The following is a 25,391-nucleotide window of genomic DNA, read 5'->3' as shown; positions in this document are numbered from 1 at the left end:
CTACATTGCAAGTTCTGTGTAATGCCACTTCACAAAGGGGAATGTTTCCTGAAATATCAAACTCTCAAGCACTTCTGTCAGCATTGGTAAGTGTTCTCCAAAAGTTTTGGTTCATAAAATTAATTAGGAGATTTTATATTAATTTTTAAAGTGAACAGTGCACAAGTTACAGTAGTAGGTATAAAAATGCCAGTCCCCATGGTGATTTAAATATTTAAATCGCTGGTCCGCAAAGTGTTAAGGATGGCTGAAGCAAGATACCACGATGTAAATGATGATAACCACCACATAAATAGAAAGGAGTTGAAATTTTGTGGCATAAAAAATTAAGTGTAAACAGTGGCAATCATCCTGTCAGACTAAGGAAAAGCAATTTTATGGGACAGAATATCATCTCTTATTTCCTCTCCGTCTATCAGGTGTGGCAATTATGCGACAGAGGCAATATGTGAGCATGCACGGCACAATCAACACATGCACACCCACTCACACACACATAAGTATCCACAGTCACATCTTCACTGCTGTTGCTTGGTTGCGGCCTCCAATGGCGGGCCATCCCCTCCCTCTGGGTTCCCAAACTTTCTCCAGCCTCAGCTACCAGCTTCTAACAGCAAAAGCTCACAACAACTGAGCCCCATCAGTTCTATAACTAACTACAAATACCAACTGGCCCTGCTTATAATATCTCGGTATGGACTACACAGAAAACATCTCTTAAATGTATTGCTGTATTTTCTTGTTCGGGGCCATTACTTAGAATGGCTGTTGTATAGATGCTTATTCCACAGTCGTTGCCTAGCAAAAGGTCTACATGCCGCAGTATATTAAAACGTTTACTGTATAAGTTCATGACACTGGAGGCAAAGTGTACTTCAACTGTAACTAATACTAAATTCATTACAACGAGTAATATTACAATCGCCTTACCTTTGTGGTGGCAATACTGTTCACAAAAGACACTTGTTGAAATCCTTTCTCTGACAAGGACACTGCAACTTCCCATCTTGGATTCACATTTTCATACACGCACTTCAGTGGATTTCCCTGATCATCTTCCTTCCCTTTCAGGTACAATTCTACATAATCCTTAAAAGACTTCACCTAAAAAAGTAAATGGGACACATACATTTAATCTCATGAATTATCACTTTGGTTTCTCAATACTGTAAAATTCCAGCTATCCAACATGTATGGGCAATGAAGTGTTCTGGCTATACGAGAGAGCCAGATGCACCAAAAAAAAAAACTCTTACAGAAACCCAACGCAAAGTAAAGAAACAGCTTGACTTCAGTTCTTGCGTGACAGCCTTCCTAGGCAAAAGGGCACACTGATCTGTAAAACATTTCAGATATACTGTAACACAATCACAAATTCAGCTAGCCTCTACAGTAAAGGCACCTGAATGAGGGAGGGTGATAGGAAGCACTGCTCATGGTGGCTGGGAAAAGTATCATGTGACAGGCAAACATATGTGCATCACAACTTTGTTTCTTTGAAGTATTTAACAAAATCTGTATATTTTTCTCTGAACTTTCTGTTGGCTGCATAACAACTGGTTGCTTGAATACTGGATGAAAAATAGTTTATTTTGCCAGTGCTCTGAATAAAAATTCTTTAATCTGATAACAAACAAAAGAAATTATTTACATAAAGAAACCAATTGATGGCACATTACCATATTATGCTCCTTTCATGGGTGCCCGTTCATGCGTGTGTGTGTGTGTGTGTGTGTGTGTGGGGGGGGGGGCACTCATGCATAGGTTTCATGGGACTGAAATCTTCTAGTGCCTGTCCAAAAGGAAAATTAAATTTCATATAACATGGAGACTCTTAAGTTTTCTGAAAGAAGACTACTGCATTTAAATGCACTATTTATACAGGGAGTTTCAAAAGTAATGAGACTATCCCCAAGCATTCCTGCAACCTTGACAATGTTTCTTTTTTTACATACAGTCCTTCACATGCCATATATTTTTTGTAGCAGCCCACCCAATTCTCAAACACAAACATCAGGTCATTTACAGACATCTTGCATAGTGTACCAGTGGCGGCTTGTTTCATTTCAGTGCGAGTGCTTAATTTATCACAGCTCATATTCCAAGCATTGCAAATTCACAAAAATCACATGGGACAAGGTCTGGACTGTAGGGAGGGCATACTAAAGGTCTGCTAGCACCACGATATTCACATGTGCAGTATGTGGCTATGCATTCTCTTGAAGCAGGAATCGCCATTTCATGTGGAACTCTGGTCCACTTTTCATAACAATGTTCCTTAAATGAGTTTTAAGCATACCTACATAATAAATAGCATTCACAGTCTGCTTCTGGGACAGAAGGTTCTGAAGAACAATGCATTTTTGGTCAAAAAACAGTACCAGCAATACTTTTCCTCATGACGGTGCTATGTAAAATTTCTCTGGTGAAGGTGAAACTTTGCGTTTTATACACCTGACTGCTGTTTCGATTCTGGGTCATACTGTCTCATCCAACACTCAGCACAGGTGATTATGGACAGTAAGGAATCATGATTTGGTTCAACAAGAGTGACAGCACGTTTGCAGACTTCACACACACTTTCTTTTATGGTCATCACTGAGATCATGAGGAACTCATCTTGCATATACTTGACTAATGCCCAGTTCTACTGTAACATTATTGTGAACTCTTTCCAATGCCACATTTAAACTACCAGACAATATCCTATTCTCCTTCGGCTAATCTTCAGCTCTATGAATATTCACATCTATGACAGCAATGCTTGATCTTCACTTCTTGTGTTCTCAAACACCCTTGTGTTTCTGCACCAACATCAAACTACTGTAGCTTGGATTGCTGCTTCTGTTCCACACACATTCCATAACATCTCTAATGTCTATTCATAACTCTCCTGCGCTTCACACAAAATTTTATCATACAACTCTGCCTCAAAACACATCACATACTGTTCTGCTCTGCCATTGCAAAAGAAGTTTCTTATGAGAGCTAATAAGAATACAGAGACACCACAGAAAATGACAACATTTGCACTAACAGCTAACAAAACATGACAAAGCAATAAAGAGCATTCATGATCTTGATCAAGGCCACTAATGATGAGCAGTGTTGCCAATCTCATTATTTTCCAAACTCTCCTAGTATGATAGTTGCTGCACACAACCAACTGAATGTTTTTACACTAAGAGACATGCAATATTTGGCAAATTTCTTATTCCAGCATTCTTCATTTCATCTTTAAATGGTACTTCATGCACAGATTCTGAGCATCACACTGCATAAGGTAACTCTACTAATTCTCAGACTGATGGCAACATATATCAGATTCCTTATGTTTCAGTCAGAACAAAATTCAGCAATTCAAGTCCTGTATTTCCAATTTAGGTCACGAAAGGTACGTACAGTTCTACAATTAGTCTCCCACCATTTTAAAATTGTTTCTTTTTACATACACAATTAGAAATATTGCAACCAACCAACTGATAGTAGAACGAAACAGCTTGAAAACATTCACACTATTGGAGAGAGAAAAAATTTTCCTGACAATGCATTACTGAGACACAGGAGAAAGCAGCAGCACACAACAGCAGCATCAAGACTGCATTCTTTAAAGCACATATGTCACTAGCTACTTTTGACAGCTGTGACATCATTGAATCAGAATCTAAATTATTCACTTGGGCTGTGAAGTCAAATTGATGGTAGACATCAGAGTGCTTCAGGCTTCCCACTTACTGCTAACTGCTGTATTTGTCTCCAGTCCTCTCTTGGTTATATCGACTAGCCCAAAGGTGGGTTACCTCTAACACTGGCTATCACCATATATATTCATGGAGACAGAATGGCTAAACTGGAGGGGAATGCGGAGAAGTGCAATGGAGAAGGGAGCATTACAGCTTGAGGGAGACGATCCATGGGACATCTTTCTGCGATCTCAGTGAAGACAGACACAGTATACATACGAAAGCCTGAGCTTACTAACATAGTCACTGTGAGTACAAGATGAAATCCAGCCTTATGATTCAAGTTACAACAAAAACCTACCGGTAGTCTCTTCCCGTTCAGATACACCTTCACTCCACGTGTTGAAGCTGCCACATCAAAAGCTCTTTTGGACATCAGAGCTACAATGTCTTTATCCAAGGTCTCCATTCTGAACTTTGACAAGTCTGGTGAGAAGGTAATTTTTGTGAAATCCTCTCCTGTGTGATCTTTAATTCTAGGCTCGGAAGTTTTGGACATGTTACTGCCCCAAACCTACAGTAATGAAATAAAAATTATTATAGAGTGAACCACAACACAGGTTAAAGACATTATTCCTTCAAACCTGTAAGAAATCATCCGCTCAATCAATAGATGTGTGAATTTCAAATTTCTTTGGATCAAATACAGACAGAGAGAGAATCTTAATTTGAATGCTGATTTTTGCACTCAGAGTTCCAGGTTTTCCAGACAACTGCTTTTGCTTCATGCAGCAGCATGCAAACTACCTGATCCATCAGAATCGTAATGGTTAGCAAATGCTAACATGAATAAACTCATCAACCAAATATGTCTCACCACCTTTCCGCTCATGTGAAAAGGGCCATGGATCTAGAAATAAACTTTGTCTGTAAGTAATTTTCAGTGAAATAAGATGTGATACTACAAAACAGATAAACAGCCCACTTTACTGTGTAACCGATTACTCCTTTTTAGTAATATACTTCGCCTAATTTATGCATACCTTCATTTTATGTAACTTTTGTATTTTAACAGAACTTAAATTACAAGTTTGGGTGAACTGCGTACTTTACTATGCATTAGAAATTGCCGTGAACCATGTATTGAAAAGGGATGACCCAATGTCTTGTGACTCTTACGAAACTCGTGATTAAGTTCTTTCTTTGTCTTATGATGGGTGATGTAAGCCCAAGGAGTAGGTAGCTAGGGGGTTTACAGCGGTACTTCCCACCAAGAGCCAATCAGCTTGCTGAAATTGTAATATGACATCATACTGATGCTGGGATGTCGATATGTAAAGCTCTTTGTCCAGAAGAGACGCTGACTAGTTTCCGAGCAGTGAAGACGTGTTCATGCACGTTCTGTCTTCACAAAAGGGGGACAACGAACTGTATACAGTCTTATATTCAAGTGTAACAAAAAATGTAGTTACAATTCAATAAATAAAGTGTGTGTGTGTGTGTGTTTTTTTTTTATAAAGCTGTTGCAGTTTTGTTGACCATCTTTGTTGAAACAGGCCCACTTAACAGCCCTGGTGATAGTCTCAAGTTCCCCAACTGGGGTGGTGCCCAAACAACTATCAAGGTGAGGCAACATAATGAACAACTGCTACAGAATCACTAACAGGTGATTCACCAGTGTGCAGCTGTGTACAACTTTACCCTTCACCAAGGCAGCTGCAGACAGCTTCAACTCAACATGTGGTTAAATGCAACACATCACAAAAGTATATGGCTACAACTGCAATATGTAAAACTGGCTAATGTTACAAATTCTGATTACAGCTAAGACATATTTCTTATTGTCTTGTTTCTCAAAATGTTTCCAAATTCTCAACTCATGCTGAAAGGGTCATTCTTGCACATGTCCAAGAAAAAGTCTGACACTAGATACAGAAGTTTGCCATTAGTTGCATCAATGCTTAAAAGCATGAATGTGTTCCCATGTATTACAGGAAAGTCAATACTACATATAATTAAAGGACAAGTTCCTTGCATCTACACTTCAAAGGCCATACACAAGGAGGTCACATCTTATGCTCATTCACCCACATCACATGTGAGCGTGTCAGAGATTTGCAAGGCAAATGTTCTAATCTGGCTCCAGCTTCAAAGTTTCTCACTGGCCAGCACAGCACTGTCTAGATCGTTATCGTGAAACCTTCCTTTAATTGGTTTGTATAATTTTTCCCCCATAAAAAATCATGCTCTTCAAATCTATATTTGACCAATTCAATTCACTGCTGTAAATGAGCACATGAAATGGTGTCTCAATGTCTAATGCAGGCAGAAACAAACAAAGGACTGATACATTTTTACAATAAGTAATTTGTGGTTGCAGTTATGCCTTAATACATAAGAAGTAACAGGATCTTATGCCCCTCTCCCCACCCCAATGTATTGCATACAGGAAGCTCAGCTATCAACAGCGTAGTCTGCAAACAGATGGGGTAGCCCAATCTGACCATCCATGAACGGCACAGCACATTCAGTGAAATCATAGTTTTAATGTATATAAGAGTAGAACAGTAGAAGGGGTCATCTGTGGACACCATAGCTAGAGATTGGAATTGTTTATTTTGAGGGTCCAGCCTGTAAGCTGCATTTGAGAGTGTTCAGAATAACACAAAGCTGTGCATTAAATTAAAGAACTGACTGCCAGGGGACAATACATTTCCAAAAACAAACTTCCATTGCTGAGATCATGCATATTAGCGGCCTCCGTAGTCTAGGGGTAACGTTCCCACCTCATGACTCAAGATACGTGGGTTCAAACCTGGCGGAGGTCGTGGAATTTTTAGGGGCAGAAAAATTCAGGGAACAAGTCCTCCGGGAGGGACTTTAAGCCATGGGTCCCGTGTCATAAGATTTATGGCACGTAAAAGATCCTCATGTCTCTAGGAGACCTCTGAGCAAAATTAGGCAACACATTTCCCACCCAAGTAGTTTCCAATGCCTCTGGTAGATTGGGGAAATATCAGGTACCGAGGGCCGACCTTGTTGGCTGAACGGGGCTGATAGCACGCACCAGTACCGGTAGGGTATGGCAACAGTAGAAATTAAAGGGGGACGCACAATGGAAAAACAACTGGTCTAAGTGCACGGGGAAACCCACCCCCTCTAATAATAATAATAATATCATGCATATTCAGTGAAACCATAATGCAGTGTATACAAAAGTAGGTCAGTGAAAAGGTTATCTGTGGGAACTATGGCTAGAGATGAGAACCATTTATTTTGAAGCCTTCATTCACTATAAGAACAGGGACATCAGTATGATGCCTTAAGAGAAAAAATGCAGTGGCTCAGAAAATATTTGACATCATTCAGCACAAAAATGCAGGTACACATTCATTCAGAGAAAGATTACACCACGTACATGTGGAAAAACAGAATAGATGGTAGTAATGCGGAAATAATTACCACTAACATTAATGAAGTCTCTCACTATTTTGTATCTGGAAGCCAAAAAGGCACAATCACTCAACCACAACTGTTAATACATGGTAAAACTGTGACTGAAATAGACATCTCTCTCAATTCATGGTAAGCCTGATAATGGTCACTGTGATACTCTCGTGCCAAATGAAAAAAGTGGTCTGCTGAAAACAATTCATCACAGTAGCAGCAAGATAACCAAGTTATCTTAATATTGTAGCATACAGAACCATTGCTATGCAACAACCATCAGATGGGCAGATATATCAGGGCCGTTTCCGGGCAACAGCTCGATAAACACATTCCCGCAGCAAAAGACACAAACACAATGCTGTAGCATGCAGAACTGTTGCTATGCAATGACTGTGAGACAGGCAGACATACCAGGGCCATTTCTGGGAAAAGGCTCAGTAACACACTCCCACAGCAAAAGACATGAATGCAACAATAGAACAGCTGTGTTTTCTATGTGGTCTACACCAATATGTTATAATCAAGGGACAGGGTTAGACCTGGTGAGTTCTGTATGGGAGTCTGAGAAGAGAGGACTTGAGCCAGAGGCAGAGGAATAGCCATTGTTGAAGCCATTACCAGGAAATGTCTAGTAACAGAGAACACTAGACTGTGTGCTCTAGTGAACCGTAAGGTATGGAAACAACAATAATGTTACAGTTGAAGAAAGCAGTCTTCCGGGATTTGGCACCGTGTATATGTGGTGTTAACCGACGTTTCGGAGGAACGTATCGCCTCCCTCTTCAGGGTAGAAGAAAAAATATAAGAAATCTGCAAGCAAAGAGACCGTGAGAACCGGTAAAAGCAGACTGTGTGGAAATATACAGTCTTCTTTTACCGGTTCTCACGGTCTCTTCGCTTGCAGATTTCTTATATTTTTTCTTCTACCCTGAAGATGGAGGCGATACGTTCCTCCGAAACGTCGGTTAACACCACATATACACGGTACCAAATCCCAGAAGACTGCTTTCTTCATAGTCACCGCCGTGAAAGCCTCAAATCTTACACAATGTTACAGTTATTTGTAGCTATGAGCTGTAAGTTGTCAAAAAAATCTATTCACCAATCCAGACCCCATCTACAGTCGCACAAAGTACATGACAGTATTAATGCAGCTTCCTTTCTGAAGTTTTCAAGTTAATGAGGTTTTTGCATTTTTGATAAAATTTGTTTTTAAAAATTTCCTGTTGAAATTTCAACAGGCAATAAGCTATTGACAATTTCTTTACATAAGCAGTTAAAGAACTGTTTTTATACAAATACATACGATTACATAACTACTATGATGTCACAACCAGAGTGGTTTCAGTCCGTATTCAATACATGATGTCACTCACCGCAGACTATCACTGTGTGGTAACAATTTTCAGCAGATAGAAAACATAAACATTGATTGTAGTTTTGAGCATAAGCACAATTAATCAAGGTACCTTCTGAAAGGCCAAATATTTATGTTAAATGCAGGTTATGAACTAAACCCAACAATAAAACATATGGGAAAATAATACATTTTCAGACTGCACTTCGGCTTTGACCAGGAAAAACATTCACCTTATACTGGGGTTAACATAATGTGGAACCAAACCTACAGAACACACCTTGATTCCCCGTAAACAACTCCTCCTTCACCATGTGAACTGCGCACTTCTGACCTCAGACACTATGCAATCAGGCAATGAATGAATGTATGAGGGGTAGGCCTTCTCGGCCCTTGCACCGCGACCTCAGTGGTCTATTGTGCTTCTCCTTTTTTAATTATTCCCTCAGAAACCCCACACTTCGGATGAAGCGCAGGATTTTGGACGTTGGGGGCGTCAAAATAGTCACTTGGTTCCATAAAGTATTGACCCAAGTGACATAGTCTTAAATAAGCTAAAGCATCACATTCACACAGGATGTGTGTGGCTGTTATGCAATCAGGCAAACAGTAATATACTACAGGGTCCGGCAAATCGACCTCCCGTATTTCAAAAGGCCGTTACAAACAAACAAAGAAAGATACAGAAAAAATACTTTTATTTGTGAACAACAAATACGATGCTATTTTACATTACTTGGTTTTAAAAATTATTTCCGGTAAATGGCGTCCTCCATTGTTCACACATTGACGAAGCCTTTCCCGGAAGTTGTCCATAGTTCTTCGTGTCATTTCAGGTGGAATGGCAGCCACTGCCTGGGTGATTGCCTCCTTAAGTGCTTGCAGGGTTGTGGGGCGATGTTTGTACACTTGCGCCTTTAAGTGTCCCCAAAGAAAAAAATCACAAGGTGATAAATCGGGTGATCTTGGGGGCCAGGCGATGTCTCCTCGCAAAGAGAGAAGACGTCCAGGAAACAACTCTCTCAGAATTGCTAAAGAACGCCGCGAAGTGTGAGCTGTGGCTCCGTCTTGTTGGAACCAGGCTTGTCCCTCTTCATGGTCCCCAACAAACCGGTTTAACTTAGGTCGGAGGAAGGTCTCGATCATGTGACAGTAGCGATTCAAAGTAACCGTTACCGTTACCCCATTTTCCTCGAAAAAATAAGGACCCCACACACCAAATTCAGCAACGGCGCACCAAACTGTCACACGAGGGCTGTGAAGTGGTCGTTGGTGAAGTTCCTGAGGGTTTTCTGCTGACCAGTAGCGGAAATTTTGTTTATTTACAGTACCTGACAAGTGGAAGTGGGCCTCATCAGATGAAATCAAAACAGCGCCAGAGGGAATGTTCTGAAGAATGTCCTCACACGCAGCTTTGCGAGTTTCAAAATCTCTCTCACTTAATTCTTGGGTAACCATCATTTTGTATGGGTACACGTGTAGATTTCTGTGCAGGATTCTTCTTACACTCCTATCAGACAATCCCAGGGCAGCTGCATGTTTAAATGCTGAACGCTTTAGAGATTGCTGGATGGACGCTCTCACATGCGCCACATTTTCCAGCGTTGTTACGGTCCAAGGTCAGCCAGGCGATTTCTTTTTCAGTGCAGAACCTGTTGCTCTAAAGTTTGATACCCAAACATGAATAGTTTTTCTATCCGGAACAGGATCATGTCGGCCAAGTTCGAACCGAATGCCAAATGCTCGCTGAGTAGTAATCACCGATTCACCATTACGAATATACTCTTCCACAACAAACGCACGATGCTCACCGTGCCACGCCATTGTGACTACTGCAAATGGCACTTATACCTCTATCCATCGATACCCCCTCCGCCGCCGTATCCCCACCACAACTCACACAGCGCCCTCTCCAAATACGGGAGGTCGATTTGCCGGACCCTGTAAAATATGTACAGTAATAAGAATCTCAATGTCCCATCCCAGTTCATGGAAAATTTCATAATTGTTTACCTGTTTAAAACTGCGCTTATATTCCTTAGCTGCGGTTTCTACTATAAACATTGTGCTGAATATATTACAAAGCTTCGCACCATAACCATTTCTGCCTCCTGTCACCTTCTCCTCTTCATCATTGTAGTTGGAAGATGTCAAGAGATGACCAAAGATCATAGTAGGTACAAACATTTTTTCATCCTTATGTTCAACAACTGGAATTCCTTGCCCATTATTCCATATTGATATTATATTCTTCTCTCTGAAATACAAAAACAGAACATGGCCAAAGGGCTGTTCTGAACCTACAAATGTACAAGCATCATAAATGAAATATTGTTATGACATAAGAAAAGTCTTCATGTGCAACAGTACAGCAACGTCATGCTGGGAGACATCATTTGTGACAATCACTGCGGTGTGGTCTAATGTTCTGGCATTTTTAAGCTGCACAGGGCTCACCAAGTCTACCTTGCTAACACTGTTTTCTCATTATAAATTTTTAGCCCACCACATATCTTCTCCTTATCCAAAGGAGAACAGATCCATCCTACTTTAGTGTTGTACTGTTTGTGGACCTCAACAACAGCTCCTTGTACTGTTAAGGGCAGCAGTGCATAAGGCTGACAACCTTACTGCCATCTGTGAGCCGACTGTCTAAAAGATGTGGGGGCCTCAACCTCTCACACCCTTATGGGCCTGTTACAGGGACAGCTTTACCGTAAATATCCCACACTTGTAAGAGGTTATTTGTTTCATTATCTCACCCCTGGGGCTACAAAAGTCTTGAAATGTCCACAGTTCTCTCCAAGCAGGCATTCTTACTTCGTTGCTTTACACAGGTCAAATTCAGACACAACTATCTANGGGGGGGGGGGCTTGGCTTATCTCATCACCTCCTTCACAAAATGTCACCCCCTTTGGTCTCTCACTTCACCAGTAGTTTCATGTGCAAAAATATTATTAGAGTAGACTGGCACCAGTATTTTCACTCTTACATTCATGCATACTGCTTATTCCAGTGTTATGTCAGAGTCTTCAGTAATGCAATTTGGTACAGCAGATCATGAAACAGGGATCAACACATAACCCCACATTGCTGCATGGACATCTGAATTCTGTCCTCCTTTATTTTTTGCGGAACACACGACACAGGATTTGTCTTCCTTCCAAGAACAATGTATGCTGCGTCCTGCGTCAAGTTGGCCAATGTGATAACTCTGAACCACAATAGGTGAGGAGGATAAAACTATTCAGAATTAAAAGGCACAGGAGATGGAAAAATAGCCTTTTCATCTACTTCCAAGTCCGTCTCCTAATGGAGTAAGCATGTCATGTGGTCAGACTTGTGTAGATGCCCCCGTGTCTGTTATGTTCTTTCACTATGGCTGGTTTCAGAATGTTCCCATGTTCATCACAGAAATTACCCTCTGCTGGAGGAAGATGCACGTATGTCAATATGTCTTCATCTCCTTTTTCTTTCCATACTATTACTGTCCAGTCAGACCTAACTCTATGCTTTTTCACCCTGTTTCATTTTAAGTTTCTTTCCAGAAACCCTAGGCATTCCTTTTAGATTTCGTCTGACAGTACCACAGCAGTTTAATGTCTAGGTAAGCAAATCCTCATATAATTCAAGGGACGAGAAGATACTGCCCATGAAGAACTTATGCCTTGCATTTTTAAACCTTTCAGTCAGTTCTGTCATGACTGCATATTGCTTCTGTTTGGTGAATGTGACTACAGTGTCACTGAGTGGAAGATGGACAAAAGTAACATAAAATTAATGTATACAAAACTCACATATAAATTCACAAACTTATAAATGAACAAAAAAAATGTATACCATTGTTTTTAACAACTTCTGATTGTAGTTACTGATCATAAAAACAAAAACAATGGCTATACACAGCATTCCTTTTGAGTTTACTCTCAATTTTGGGGATTTAAAAATAGTTCCTTTTTGCACCGAGCTATTCTTCAAATGCAACTGGCACTGGTTAGTCCTCTTAAGAGTAACAGAGGCATACCTCATCGAAGAAGTTCTTATGGGCTGTGAAATGCAATGCAATACATCCCTGATATCTCCCTATGTTCCTTGTCCAGTATGAGGCATTAGGCATACTGTTATCCAGCTCTGCTCTAATAGTTGTGGCACACTTTTCCCACAATCACCAATAAAAAAACTAAAGAAATGTGTCAGTATCTTAACTAACAGCATTGGAACATAAACAAAGCAAAAAAAAAATGATGGCAATTGTTTCAAAATTTCATACATAGGCAAATAAATTCTTTGTTAACAATCCAGTTTTTATGGCATGCATCCTGTCATGTTGTACAATAGTGTAAATGGGGCCATCTACATAATAATACTATCTACAAGAAAAAGACAAAATAGATACTAACATATCAACATTTGTTTTTATACTACTTATTATACACACGTAGAGCTACATGTTTTGAAAGAATATCTTAAACTGAGTTACCTTAATATTGATCCATATTTTACAATTTGGTTTGTTCTTAATGTTTAATGCAGACAGAAATCGATACAGCTGAGCCCTTAATACCTGATCCTAGCCCTTTTGAGGTAGAAAGTGTTATTGCAAAATTGAAACGGTATAAATCGCCAGGTAGTGATCAAACTCTGGCACAACTTATTCAAGCAGGAGGCGAAATATTATGTTCTAAGATCCACAATCTAATTACTTCTATTTGGCATAAGGAAAAATTGCCTGATCAGTGGAAGGAGTCTATTATTGTACCAGTTCACAAGAAGGGTGATAAAACTGACTGTAGTAATTACTGGGGGATATCACTGCTATCAACTTCATATAAAATTTTGTCCAATATTCTTCTTTCAAGGTTAAGTCCATATATAGATGAAATTATTTGGGATCATCAGTGTGGGTTTTAACGTAACAGATCAACTACAGATCAGATCTTTTGCATTCGTCAGATATTGGAGGAAAAATGGGAGTACGATGAGACAGTACATCAGTTATCCATATACTTCAAGAAAGCCTACGATTCAGTTAGGAGGGAACTATTGTACAATATTCTGATAGAGTTTGGGATACCCATGAAACTAGTTAGGTTGATTACAATGTGTTTAAACAAAACATATAGTAAAGTCCGTGTAAGTAAACATTTGTCTGATAAATTTCCTATCCAGAATGGTTTAAAACAAGGAGATGCTTTATCGCCACTTCTTTTCAACTTTTCCTTAGAATATGCAATTAGGAAGGTCCAGGGAAACCAGGTGGGACTGAAACTAAATGGGACACATCAGCTGTTGGTCTACGCCGATGATGTGAATCTACTGGGTGATAATGTAGATACCATAAAGAAAAACACACAAACTTTAATTGACTCAAGTAAAGAGGTTGGTCTAGAAGTAAACACAGAGAAAACTAAGTATATGTTACTGTCTCGTCACCAAAATGCAGGGCAAAATCATGACATAAAGATAGGAAACAGATGTTTAGAAAATGTGGCACAGTTCAGATATTTGGGAACAAGGATAACAGATCGAAACCTGATGCAGGAGGAAATTAAGAGGCGACTGAACTTGGGTAATGCTTGCTACCATTCAGTCCAGAACCTTTTGTCTTCTCGTCTGCTGTCCAAAAACATAAAAATTAGAATATACAAAACAATAAAATTTTGCCTGTGGTTCTGTATGGGTGTGAAACTTGGTCTCTGACATTAAGGGAGGAACATAGACTGAGGGTGTTTGAGAACAGGGTGTTGAGGAGAATATTTGGACCGAAGAGGGATGAAGTGACAGGAGGTTGGAGAAAACTGCATAATGAGGAGCTTCATAACTTGTACTCTTCTCCAAGTATAATTAGAATGATCAAGTCAAGGAGGATGAGGTGGGCAGGTCATGTAGCACGAATGGGGGAGACGAGGAATGTGTATAGGATATTGGTGGGAAAGCCAAAAGTAAAGAGACCACAGGGAAGACCAAGGCGTAGGTGGGTGGACAATATTAGAATGGATCTTAGAGAGATAGGATGGGATGGTATGGATTGCATAAATCCGGCTCAGGATAGGGACCAGTGGAGGGCTCTTCGGGTTCCATAAAATGCTGGGAAAATTCTTGAGTAGCTGCAGAATTGGCAGCTCCTCAAGAAGGGCTCAGCTCCATGAGTAAGTAAGTAAGTAAGGTTTGTTTTTAATAGTGAACACAACTTTGTAAAATGTAATGTAACAATGGATACGAAAACTCTGGTAATGTAAGGTTTTTATCTAGAATTGTTTAAGACTGATACATATTATAATTTGTATTTAATATATTATGCCCTTGAAATAAAATTTAAAAGTCTTTATATAAATCCCTACTCTAACTGTGTGTTGGGTCAGCTCCAGTTCTAAACAGTCTTAAAACTGAGCTTAGGGCTAAAAATAGTTCATAGTGTCATATTTTACACTATTATAACGTACTTTTCATTTAAGTCAACACCTTAAAGACATCAAATACAAATTTTACTGTAACATGCTGCAAACTTGACCACTTCAATTTTAAAGAAAAAACCAGTAATGAGTGACATGGATCTATACATCCATTCCCCCATACGTCTTCATGGCGTAGCGCTTAGTTAGTTAAGCACAGGGAGAACTCTACCTTTACCTTACCAGGCGTGAGCATGAAGAAGCAAATTTAAATGCTGTATGCTAAAAGTTAAGGACAGCTGGTCTCCATAACAACTTATATACCCAGAAGCTACTGGATATGAAACAGGAGCACAGATTTCTCAACCTCGGTTGGTCCTTACACTTGACAGAAATATTACATCCAGCTGCTTGCAAATTATCCATTAGACCAAGGCACAGACCACATGCATAAATTCCACACCGAAAGGTAATTAAAATGTATAGAAAGGAACTTAACCAGGCCAAGATCATACTGTAAGCAAGTGGGTTATTATATACTATTATATTATATTATTATATACTAATTCCACACGCAGGTTCCACCAGTGTTAAAACATGTTAACAGGTGGCCAGGTACGGTTTTCCACCTACTGACTCTTATAAAGTTCAGCAAGCACCCCATTTTAAAAGAAAACCATTCCATATTTCTCTCACTGCCCACACTTCAATGAGGCCCATGAACTTTCCTGCTATTACTAGCCAGGTGACCATTTTGACATAGCTGATGCAGAGGCACTGTAAGTGGATATACTTACGGATTTATTTCTATTTTTATACAGTCCATTTTGGGATCTCGCTGCTTATTATCAGCAGCATTTACAAGAATTTCATCAAAGATTTTGTAAAGACCGGGAACATATGAAATTTCTTTCTGGACCATTGCATCTTGTTCTTCGTCATACAGCCACATGGTTTCCACTACAGGCTCAACAGAACCTGAAAGCATTTCAGACCACATTTTATATTAGCTTGACTTTCAGAGAACAGACTGAACTGAACACCATACACAGGAAATAGAAGCAATCCACCATGTCTCTGATAGACCATACAGTAAGTCAACCCAGCCTGAACAGCTCTCCAATCTGGACTTCTGTTATCCCACAAATAACAAAACTACAACTCTGTCCAGCATACATTAAGTAGGAAAATTTCTGCTTTTTATGTTGGTACCATACATATAATTTCTCTCTCCAGTGATGGTCTTGATTCTGATAGTACTCTGGTACTAGGCCTTGTACGTGTGGACTTCTTTAATGTTTTAACATTGTGTCTTAACTCTCGCAGACAGTTTGTATAGCCTATCTTGTGTTTGTGTGGATGTCCAGAGATAGGGACTAGCTATATCAATTAGGCCCAACTGAAGACAGAAACAGAATCCAGTCTCCAAAACACTGTCTTCAAAATAAACAGGGCCATGGATAATGTCCAGAAACACAATACTTGTATTGCTTCAGAGAACAGAATAACTACAAAGCACATATACAAATTGCAGCATCCTGTTGCACTGCGTAGATCTGACCTTGCAGTCCACTTTTTTGCGATCTATGTGCAACATCATTTAATACTCTCTCTCTGTTTCCTTTTTATCGACACTACATGTTTCAGCCTAAATGGCCTAATGAACGACCACGATGGCTGACCGCCATACAACAAACCTGCACCAAAACAAAAACACTCAGGACAGCCACAGGCCATAAACCAACAAAACCGTAAGTAACATCTTATATACAGAAACTGAATACACATTTGAACCTTAAAATAAGGCTTTAACATAACACATCACATATTACAGATAACGCAAACACGTGTTTAGCAATTACAGTAAAACTTGGTTATAGAAACATCGGTTTCTGCGACACCTTGTCTATTGTGTCAAATATTCAATGGTACGAACTAATTCCTCATAAAGCAACTGTTTTTATACCTTGCTTAGTACGACATGCACAAATGCATCAACCTCGTATGTAACGTCATTTTCATTCCCGAATTTCTCTGATATGGACATTGAACATAATTTAGAAAGTGTGTATTGGGCAAGTAACAGGAAACAGATGAAGATAACTGATTACTGTACTCGTATCTAGGTACAGTAAGGCACAACAATTGATGTAATCTACTGTAATTTGGTGAGTAGGCCTACCTTTAATATACAGTATTAGTGCGGTGTGTATTGTCAGTGAAAAGCGCTGTAATATGTCTTTGATATTACACATTTGGGCAATTCCACGTTAATGTTACGTTAGTCTGTACTTAACTACGTATTTCACTAAAAAATGCAACATTTTAACTCGGTTTTTGGTAGATTTTTACGTGACTAACATAAGGCTACTGTGGAAGTGCCCATTTCGGTTACAACGACATTCGTTTATAACGACACTATTTTTAGGTCCCTTTGATGACGTTATAACCAAGTTCTACTGTATTCAAGGACACCAAAATAAAAACAGCTGGTTAACCCACATACACCACAATCCGAGGCAACTACATAAAAAAGGCACAACAGTATTACAGTGAGCAGCAAATTCCTTCATCACAACAACCTGTACACCTGATTATGTCAGTTAGGCTGAAATATGTGTCAAAAAAAAAAGAAAATGTAGAGAATGAATTAAGCAACGGTGCACAGACAGCAAGAAAGCAGAACACAAAGCCAGATCTCCCTTATATACTTCTGGTACTCTACTGAACTGGAGAGGATTTGGAAGGAAGTGTCCATGGCCATACTGAGGTACTATACCGGCATTTGCCTCAAGGGACTAAGGAAAACCACAAGAAGACCTAAATAGGGACAGCTAGTGTCCTGGCCAAGATTTAAACTGAGCACCTGCGGAATACAAGTCTAGAATGTTACCACCAGAACAATTTGTTTGGTCCTAACTTTCTGTAGACACTTTTCAACCATTACACCAGCATTTTAACCTTTAAACTCAGACTTTTAACATGGTGGTACCTTGAGCTGGCCGGAGTTTATCTAAATGCCCACTGCCTTTCCAAAGACAAGTTTGGAAGGAATGTTGGAAATCAAGGCCATCCCCAATTCTGAATTTAATCCACCAGACTTTTTACCAATGGGACTAAGTAAAACAAGTGACCTAAATATGAAAATCAATAACATGGACCATCGGACACTATGAATAAGAAACTGCGAAGTCTGTAACTTCAAACTGTACTCACTTGGATATGACAAGATCTCAAATACTGATGAGACATGTGCAGATGAATGAATGGGCTTCACTCTAAGCTTCATGACTAAAAGTGAACACGTTTTTCTTTCTATACTCGTATTCTAGTACTACCCGTTACAAAACAGTGAACTGTCACTTCCAAGAAGTTAGTTACCTTATAAGTGTGCTACATTTGACTCAATACTTCAAAAGCTATGGAGTGGGATAAGAACAAAAAGGTGCAGAATGAAATAAGGACAACTTGCTGCAGACACGGTACAAACTTCTTGGTACTGTGGAGGTCACTGGCCAAATTAACATTCAAGATCATGACCTTCTTGGATGTGATGCAGTGTAGTTTGGTATATATTACCGGCCTAGTAGAATGAACGAGAACTGTTGCCTTGAAGAGGACATGGTTCCTGGGCCAGTTTGTATGACAACTTTTTGCAAGATCAGCTGCTTTCATCTTCAAGATAGGAATAGACCAGTAGGGAAAATCATATGTAAGATAAGGAAGGACGGGTTTGGACTGGGGCCACGAGCAAATGAGAACTGGCACCCTAAAAGGGTATATTTTCTCCAGGGGTAAAAAAGAAATGCAAGGAGTAGTAGTAAAAGGTGGCAAAAAGAACTGTTTAAAGGTACTGAGAAAATGGTTCTTTTTAGGGCATAGGCTCCCACTGGCTGACTCACAGCCCTAGTCCCAACCCTCCTTCACCTTAATGCATACTAGTCCAAAACCCTGAAGATGGACATATCAGATTCCTTCAAAACATTGACATCTACCAAACTAAATGGTGTCACATTCCATTAACATTACATTACATTAACACTATCATTGTTAAGTCCCTCAAAGTTCAAATACGTTGAACTCTTGATTATCCATGGCAATGTATGTTAAAAAAAGTAAGAGTAAAGCAAAGCGGCCTCCGTAGTCTAGAGGTAACGTTCCCACCTCATGACTCGTAGTACGCGGGTTCAAATACACAGCGGAGTTCGTCAAATTCTTAAGGGCGGAAAAATTCAGGGAACAAGTCCTCCGGGAGGGACTTTAAGCCGTGGGTCCCGTGTCGTAGCTTTACGGCACGTAAAAGATCCTCATACCTCCAAAGGTCACTGAGCCAAAACTGCGGACGTTTCCGCCCAACAGCAGTCACTAATACCTCTGGTAGATGGGGGAAGCATTATAGATACCTCTCAGCTAGTAGAGCAGGTCTCACTGGCTGGGCAGGACTGATGGTAAGCACCAATACCGGTAGGATATAGAGACTGGTAGAAATCATAGAGGGAAGCACAATGGACCACTACAGGTCTAAGTGCATGGGGACACCCACCCTCTCCAATAACTAACTAACTAAGAGTAAAGCAAAGCTATCCCTGTAACAGGCCGTGAAGGCCCATTGGGTTGTGAGACATTGAGGATCTCACATTACCTAGACAATCGGCTCAAAGATGGCCTAAGGTTGTCAGCCTTACGAGCCAGCCGCACTTTACTCCCCAGGAAAATTATTTAATTAATTCCTGGTACTCATTTCTGTTAGAGTCTGAGTCGACCCCAGAGCCATAGTGCGGCTGGAAGGATTAGGTCAATTGAAAAAAAATCCAATGACCTCATGAGGTCTTGAACCCGCAACCTTCCAGCTTGTAGCATAGCTCCTCAACCAACTATGCTACCGCGTGCCTCAATGTATGTTAAGTAGTACAGATAATTCAAAGCAATGGATAATCCAAAAATCTAGAAATACCATCTGCCTACACTGCATTAAACCCTGAAAATTGCTTAATTACTTATTGTTCATGCTACTGTCACCAAAACGCAACACAAATATCTTTTAAGCATATGAGAAGTGGCATACTGGACCAATCCAGTGATTGAGGCTAGCTCTTTCTAAGGGACCCAACAGAATAGGTGTTTTCCCTCACCTGAGAACGGAAACAGATCCAGTTTCTGAAACGTCGTGTTTTTCTTAGTTATCTTAAAAACCAGGACAATGGATAAAGTCCAAAAACCCAATATCTCTGTGTGTTATACACCATCGTCAGAATCCTACAGTAACTAGGTTATTAAGAGTTTAGTGCATGAGCATGTCTGTGTTGCACCTAAACATCAGCTGACTTTCAATGAACTACAGGGCATTATATCGCAGAAGGAAGGGCTCTTCATCCTACAGACTACCAAAACACAACTTGCTTACCAATATATGTGTCTGGTCTGAGCAAAATATGCTCCAGCTGAGATTTCTTCTGATAAATCTTTTCAACTGTGAGCTTCTTATTTGGTGGCTTCTTAGGAGCGACATCCCCTCCACTCATCATCTCTGGCACCTGCCCATTTAGCACCTCAGTTGCCATGTTGGGATTAAAAACCTGGAATGCAGAACATAAATAATAACAGTACAGTTTATTGTGAACAACACTGTTCTATAACTAAAAAGGTTTTCCTTTCCTGTAATAAAACTCTATGTGGAATATGAAGAACCAAAATTCAAGATTACTTGAAGCAAGGATCCCTCTGCTATAAGACTGAACAATTACTTTTACTTCAGGAAGACATGGATCTATTTCGATGTCGCTACAGGGTGGATAAATTCATGAGAAAAATTCTAAAGTTCAGAAACACATAGTGAGAGCTGCATCTGGTCCAAAGAAAACACTGATAAGAGAAGCAGAGCATGAAAAAATAAAAATCTCACAACACTTATTTTTATATATTTCTAAATACGCCATATTATCCTCCCACCTATGCCTAGGTCTTCATAGTAGTCTCTTTCCGTCTGGCTTCCCACCAAAATCCTATATGCAGCTCTTTTCTCCCCTTGCATGCTTCATGCAGTGTGCATTTCATCCTCCTTGACTTGATCATTCTACTCAGCAAAGAGTGCAAATTTAGAAGCTCCTCATTATGCAGTTTTCTCCAACCTCCTGTCATTTCATCCCTCTTCAGTCCAAATATTCTCCTCCACATCCTGTTCTCAAACACCCTTAGCCTTTGCTCCTACCCCAATGTCAGAGACCAAGTTTCACACCCATACATAACTACATGCAAAATTACAGTTTTGTATATTCTGATTTTTACATTTTTAGACAGCAGACAAGAAGACCAAAGGTTCTGGATTGAATGGTAGCAAGTAATACCAAAATTCAATCTCCTCTTAATTTCCTCCTGAATTCAATTTTGATTCGTTACTATCATTCCCAAATATTTCAATTGTGCCACATTTTCAAAGGATCTATTAGTGATTTTCATGTTATGATTTTGCCCTGTGATCTGGTGATGTGACATGTACCTTAGTTTTTGACTCACATAACAATAACTGACTTCACCTAAGCTTTCCCTGTTTCCATTACATATATTGAACTACCCTTAAATGTAATTCCTAACTTTAATTTTGCCCTACATTTTAATGCTCAGTTTCATTAAATATTCATCCCATTTTAATCTGGCCCAAACACACGCACAAAAAAAGTTAGGAAATGTAGGCCCATAGGGTTGTAAGACGTTGAGGGAACTTATTTTGCGGATACATCTTAAATGTAAGAAACACGGTAAGAAGTAGTACTGGCAGTGGCTGCAACTACACTGTCAAGAGGGAGGATGACACACTGTAATTATGCCTCTAACCTATGTATATACAATCTATAAACCTTATCTCAGGTTACTGGTCTTAACCAAATCCACTGTGAATTCTGTTTAGACTGGCCAGGCCTATAAACACAGCACTCATTCAATATGGCATTAGACACATGGCAGCCACCATTCAGTGGGGCCACATAACTGAATTTTCAATTCCACATCACTGTTCATATGGATGCCAGAGAACTTATGCTCTTCTCCTGCTGCATTAAATGCCAACAATTATTAATAACCAATGTGCATCCACCCAGCATCTCTACCACAAAGAAAACACATTAAATAAAACAAATGGCTCCCCTTCAAGCAATTAACCAACTTTTCTTACCAAACCATGAAGTTGGAAATGAGCTATTTTGCCTCTTCTCCCAAAATAACTACCACTGTTTTTCCACCCATCACTCCTATGCCCTGCTTCCTATATTTCTGTCATGTTTTCAGTTCATAAAGGCCTCTCAAAATCCATGAAGCACACATAAACAAACACATTTTACTCTAGGCATAAAAAAACATCTGGACTCAAATTCAAGTGAGACTACTATCGTCAATTGTGACCAATACTTCATGTGAACCATAAGCATCTGGTGACATGGTAGATTGGCTAGTTGCTCTAAAACACTTTCAATGAGACTGAAAATTACTTTCCATAAAAAAAAGTTATTTCTTCCACGCCAGGCCCGCTATTTTACAGAAACAACTGTCAATCATTCCAACATCAAATACGTATTTCTCAGTCTTTAAGAATGACAGCCTCAGGCCCATCAGCCTCTATGGATGCATCAAACCTGCAGGTGAAGTCAAGTTCAATTTTACTTCACATATATACAAACTTAAATCATGAATAAAAAAGTGAGACTACAATTTCATGTTATACATAATTACACACTGCAATGTTTATTTGGTATATACTTGGGTGGGTCAAATGGAAAACTTAAAATCTGTTTACCAGCTAATTTAATGTGAACACGGATGATACAACTTTGTCATTTTTGGCACAGCCCTCTTACATCCATTGCCACATCCTCTGGCACTTCGCTAATACCTAAATTTCTAGTGAATAAAAAATCCTTTCACTGCATGTGTAGCCATTTGTGCACCACCTCTTGCACTTCCATCAGATTGGAAAGTCTTTGGGTGGCCCAAAGATATAGTATTCACAAGGGGCAAACTCAGCTGACTGCAGTGATGAGGCAGACACTCAAAATGAAATGTCCCTGACTGTTTCAGCTGTCACGCAGACAGTATGTGGCCTAGTGTAATGCAGCAATAAAACACCAGTACTGAGCAGTCAATGTTCTGATCTCACATGATTAGTAAGGAGAGTGCAAATACAGAGCCCTGTGACTGTGGTCCCCTTGGGCATATACTATTCTACAAGTGGGCCACGGTGATCCCCAAATGGCATTAGTGTCATTTTTCCCACAGATGCCAGCATGTGGAATTTTTACGGCTTTTAGTGAGACCGAATGCCACCATTCTTTGCTTGCCCTCTTCATTTCAGGCTAGTAACAGTGAACCCAACTTTCATCTCCAGTCACTATGCACTTCAGGAAGACATCACCCTCCGTTTCGTATTGTCGCACAAGTGGCTGTGCATGAAACCCAATTTTTTTTTTTTCACACCAAGAATCCTGGCATTTGTGAAGTGCTGGAAAACATGCATTGAACATAACAGGGCCTATGCTGAAAAATGACAGCTGTTTTGAACTTACACCAAATTAGCTAGTAAAAAAATTTAATGTTTCCATTTGATTCACACCTCACACATGCAATTTTTAGTGAAAAGTTGCAACTGCCCAGACTGAAAATTGAGTTGAAATAACACTCAAATTCCAATTCAGTCAGAATAGGCCACTGGTCCATATCAGTGAAAAAGACAAAATGATACAAAAAACCTTAAATGTTTATGCTTATATTAAATATTTATGTTTTCTAACCTTTGGTTGTAAAAGTGTATTTCTCAAAAGTTTAGGGAGAAATTGGCCTTAAAACTATCACAATACACATACATACAAGTGAACACAACTGCTGACAGACCACAACAATAATAAAAACGAAAAATGGTAAGAAATTAACCACTTTCAGTTTTTCTAAGTATACAATTGTGTGAACAATTAATACTTAATTCGGCGTATAATGCCTAAAATGCACTAAAAATTTTTCATGAAAACCGGAACTTGTTTCATTTCAGCAACTCAAAGGAGATCGTATACACCTTTAGTTTCTGAAAACATGTTCATTCCCTCGTAAAAATCTAAACGTCTCCAACAACGGAACATAACTAAACCGATTTCGAAAATATCTCTCAAACTGCACCAATCATAACCATCATAACACAGCCTAGCTTCTCATTGGTTGCCGCCGACTGGTATGAGAACCGTCACCAGACATTTACGGAAAGAATGTACGTAACATTAACGAATTATATTCCTACTAATATTACTCTACAGCTCTACTCAGTATAAGTCAATATGTATTGCTGGAATTACCTTGTATCTTTCCAACGATGGACCCCTCCTGCTCGCTCCACATAAATGATATACAGCGTATTTGGTTTACTTAACTCCCACACTTGATTCTCGTTCTCCCTCCTGCACAAAGCCTGTCAAAAGCATAAACGTTTAATTCTCACCCTCCTCCTGAGTAAATAACCGGAAACACGTTATTACAAATGCGTTTTAACACCACTTTAACAATGCATATCTATAGAATACGAATTTGTGTGCAAGAAAACCCATAACTACATACTTCCCGATCTTACTCAAGAACCGGAGCGTCACTCCCGTGAAACCTCCATTTTGAATGTTAATCGATAGAAGTCGTTCTTGGTCTTCTTGGTCGTTGAGGTGCAAAGGGAGAGGCGCGTTTTTGAAATTTGATTATTTATTGCTGGGTGCCTCTGTATTGTTATTCAATGCGACCATTATGCTCGATAATTTATTTTTATTTTTTAATTTCAATTAATTACAGCAAATAAATAATTATAAGTAATTTTTAATACTTTTAATATAATTTAACTGTAATGCATTTACATTAGTTAAAAGTAACAATCTCTCATTCTAAATAATTTTTGTTTTGAAGAAGTGCANTTTCATCATCTTCCAGACAACGTTTCACTGCCATTGTATTATAAAATTAAACTACAATATTCAAATTCGCTATGAACTCACAGAAAACTGAATGCACTCTGTATCAAATCTGCGATGCAAGCATTGAGTTGCAACCATAGAGGGGTCAATATTCTCTTGCAGCTGCACTGCGTGCTAGACACTGAAGTAGGGAATAATGAGCAGGAATGATTTTATAATGCAGAACTGCTATGTACAGAAGTGGGAAATATTTTTACAGTATGCATCAAAATGACAATAAAAAGATTAAAAATAGTTTATAACTTTTTGTCTACATATTTTCAAATCTTACACTATATAATATGCTGCATTCTTTGCTGATAAAAACAAAGTTAGTTCCATTAAACAGACAATGGGACCTACTATTTGTCATTCATTCATTCATTCATTCATTCATCCATCTGTAATCTGTCAAGACGACAGGTCCACAGCCTCTTCCAAAACAGTTCCTCCACTTGATGCGATCTAGAGCTTTCTCCTTCAAATGAAAATATCCTCTTCTGTCCCCAAGGTCATCCAGCATCTTCTTACGTCTTCCGG

The 25,391-nt window shown here is 39.4% G+C and overlaps 2 protein-coding genes across 4 annotated transcripts in view; both read right to left on the bottom strand.

Moving 5' to 3' along the window:
* The window catches only part of LOC111865634 (DNA topoisomerase 2), a 73,117-nt gene extending 48,592 nt beyond the window's left edge, over window positions 1–24,525 (bottom strand). For 2 of the 3 annotated variants that reach the window (XM_023853814.2, XM_023853816.2), the window contains exons 1-7: window positions 24,472–24,525; window positions 24,213–24,325; window positions 20,288–20,459; window positions 15,681–15,861; window positions 10,504–10,747; window positions 4,045–4,257; window positions 931–1,104 (exon numbers count right to left, since the gene is read on the bottom strand). In XM_023853814.2, coding sequence (XP_023709582.1) covers window positions 931–1,104; window positions 4,045–4,257; window positions 10,504–10,747; window positions 15,681–15,861; window positions 20,288–20,444 — 969 coding nt within the window. In that variant the 5' untranslated portion in view covers window positions 20,445–20,459; window positions 24,213–24,325; window positions 24,472–24,525. Of the gene's footprint in view, window positions 1–930; window positions 1,105–4,044; window positions 4,258–10,503; window positions 10,748–15,680; window positions 15,862–20,287; window positions 20,460–23,660; window positions 23,835–24,212; window positions 24,326–24,471 lie in introns of those variants that run through there. The other variant, XM_023853815.2, reaches the window with a different exon arrangement.
* LOC117282414 lies at window positions 9,107–9,984 on the bottom strand. Its single transcript, XM_033751897.1, has 2 exons — window positions 9,449–9,984; window positions 9,107–9,418 (listed from the first exon to the last, which is right to left on the bottom strand). The coding sequence occupies exons 1-2, from the start codon at window positions 9,949–9,951 to the stop codon at window positions 9,223–9,225; spliced, it is 699 nt and encodes a 232-aa protein (XP_033607788.1). The 5' UTR covers window positions 9,952–9,984; the 3' UTR covers window positions 9,107–9,222.
* Window positions 24,526–25,391: the final 866 nt, after the last annotated feature.

This window comes from Cryptotermes secundus, unplaced genomic scaffold, assembly GCF_002891405.2.
Source record: "Cryptotermes secundus unplaced genomic scaffold, Csec_1.0 scaffold2482, whole genome shotgun sequence".
NCBI classification, from domain to species: domain Eukaryota; kingdom Metazoa; phylum Arthropoda; class Insecta; order Blattodea; family Kalotermitidae; genus Cryptotermes; species Cryptotermes secundus.
The sequence above is the reverse complement of the archived record's forward strand: the minus strand, read 5'-3'. Positions and strand labels throughout refer to the sequence as shown.

Coding starts and splice junctions, on each gene's coding strand:
- LOC117282414 (XM_033751897.1), bottom strand. CDS start 9,951: ATGATGGTTACCCAAGAATTAAGTGAGAGAGATTTTGAAACTCGCAAA. Junction 9,419..9,448: donor GCCTGGCCCCCAAGATCACC/CGATTTATCACC, acceptor TTTTTTTCTTTG/GGGACACTTAAAGGCGCAAG.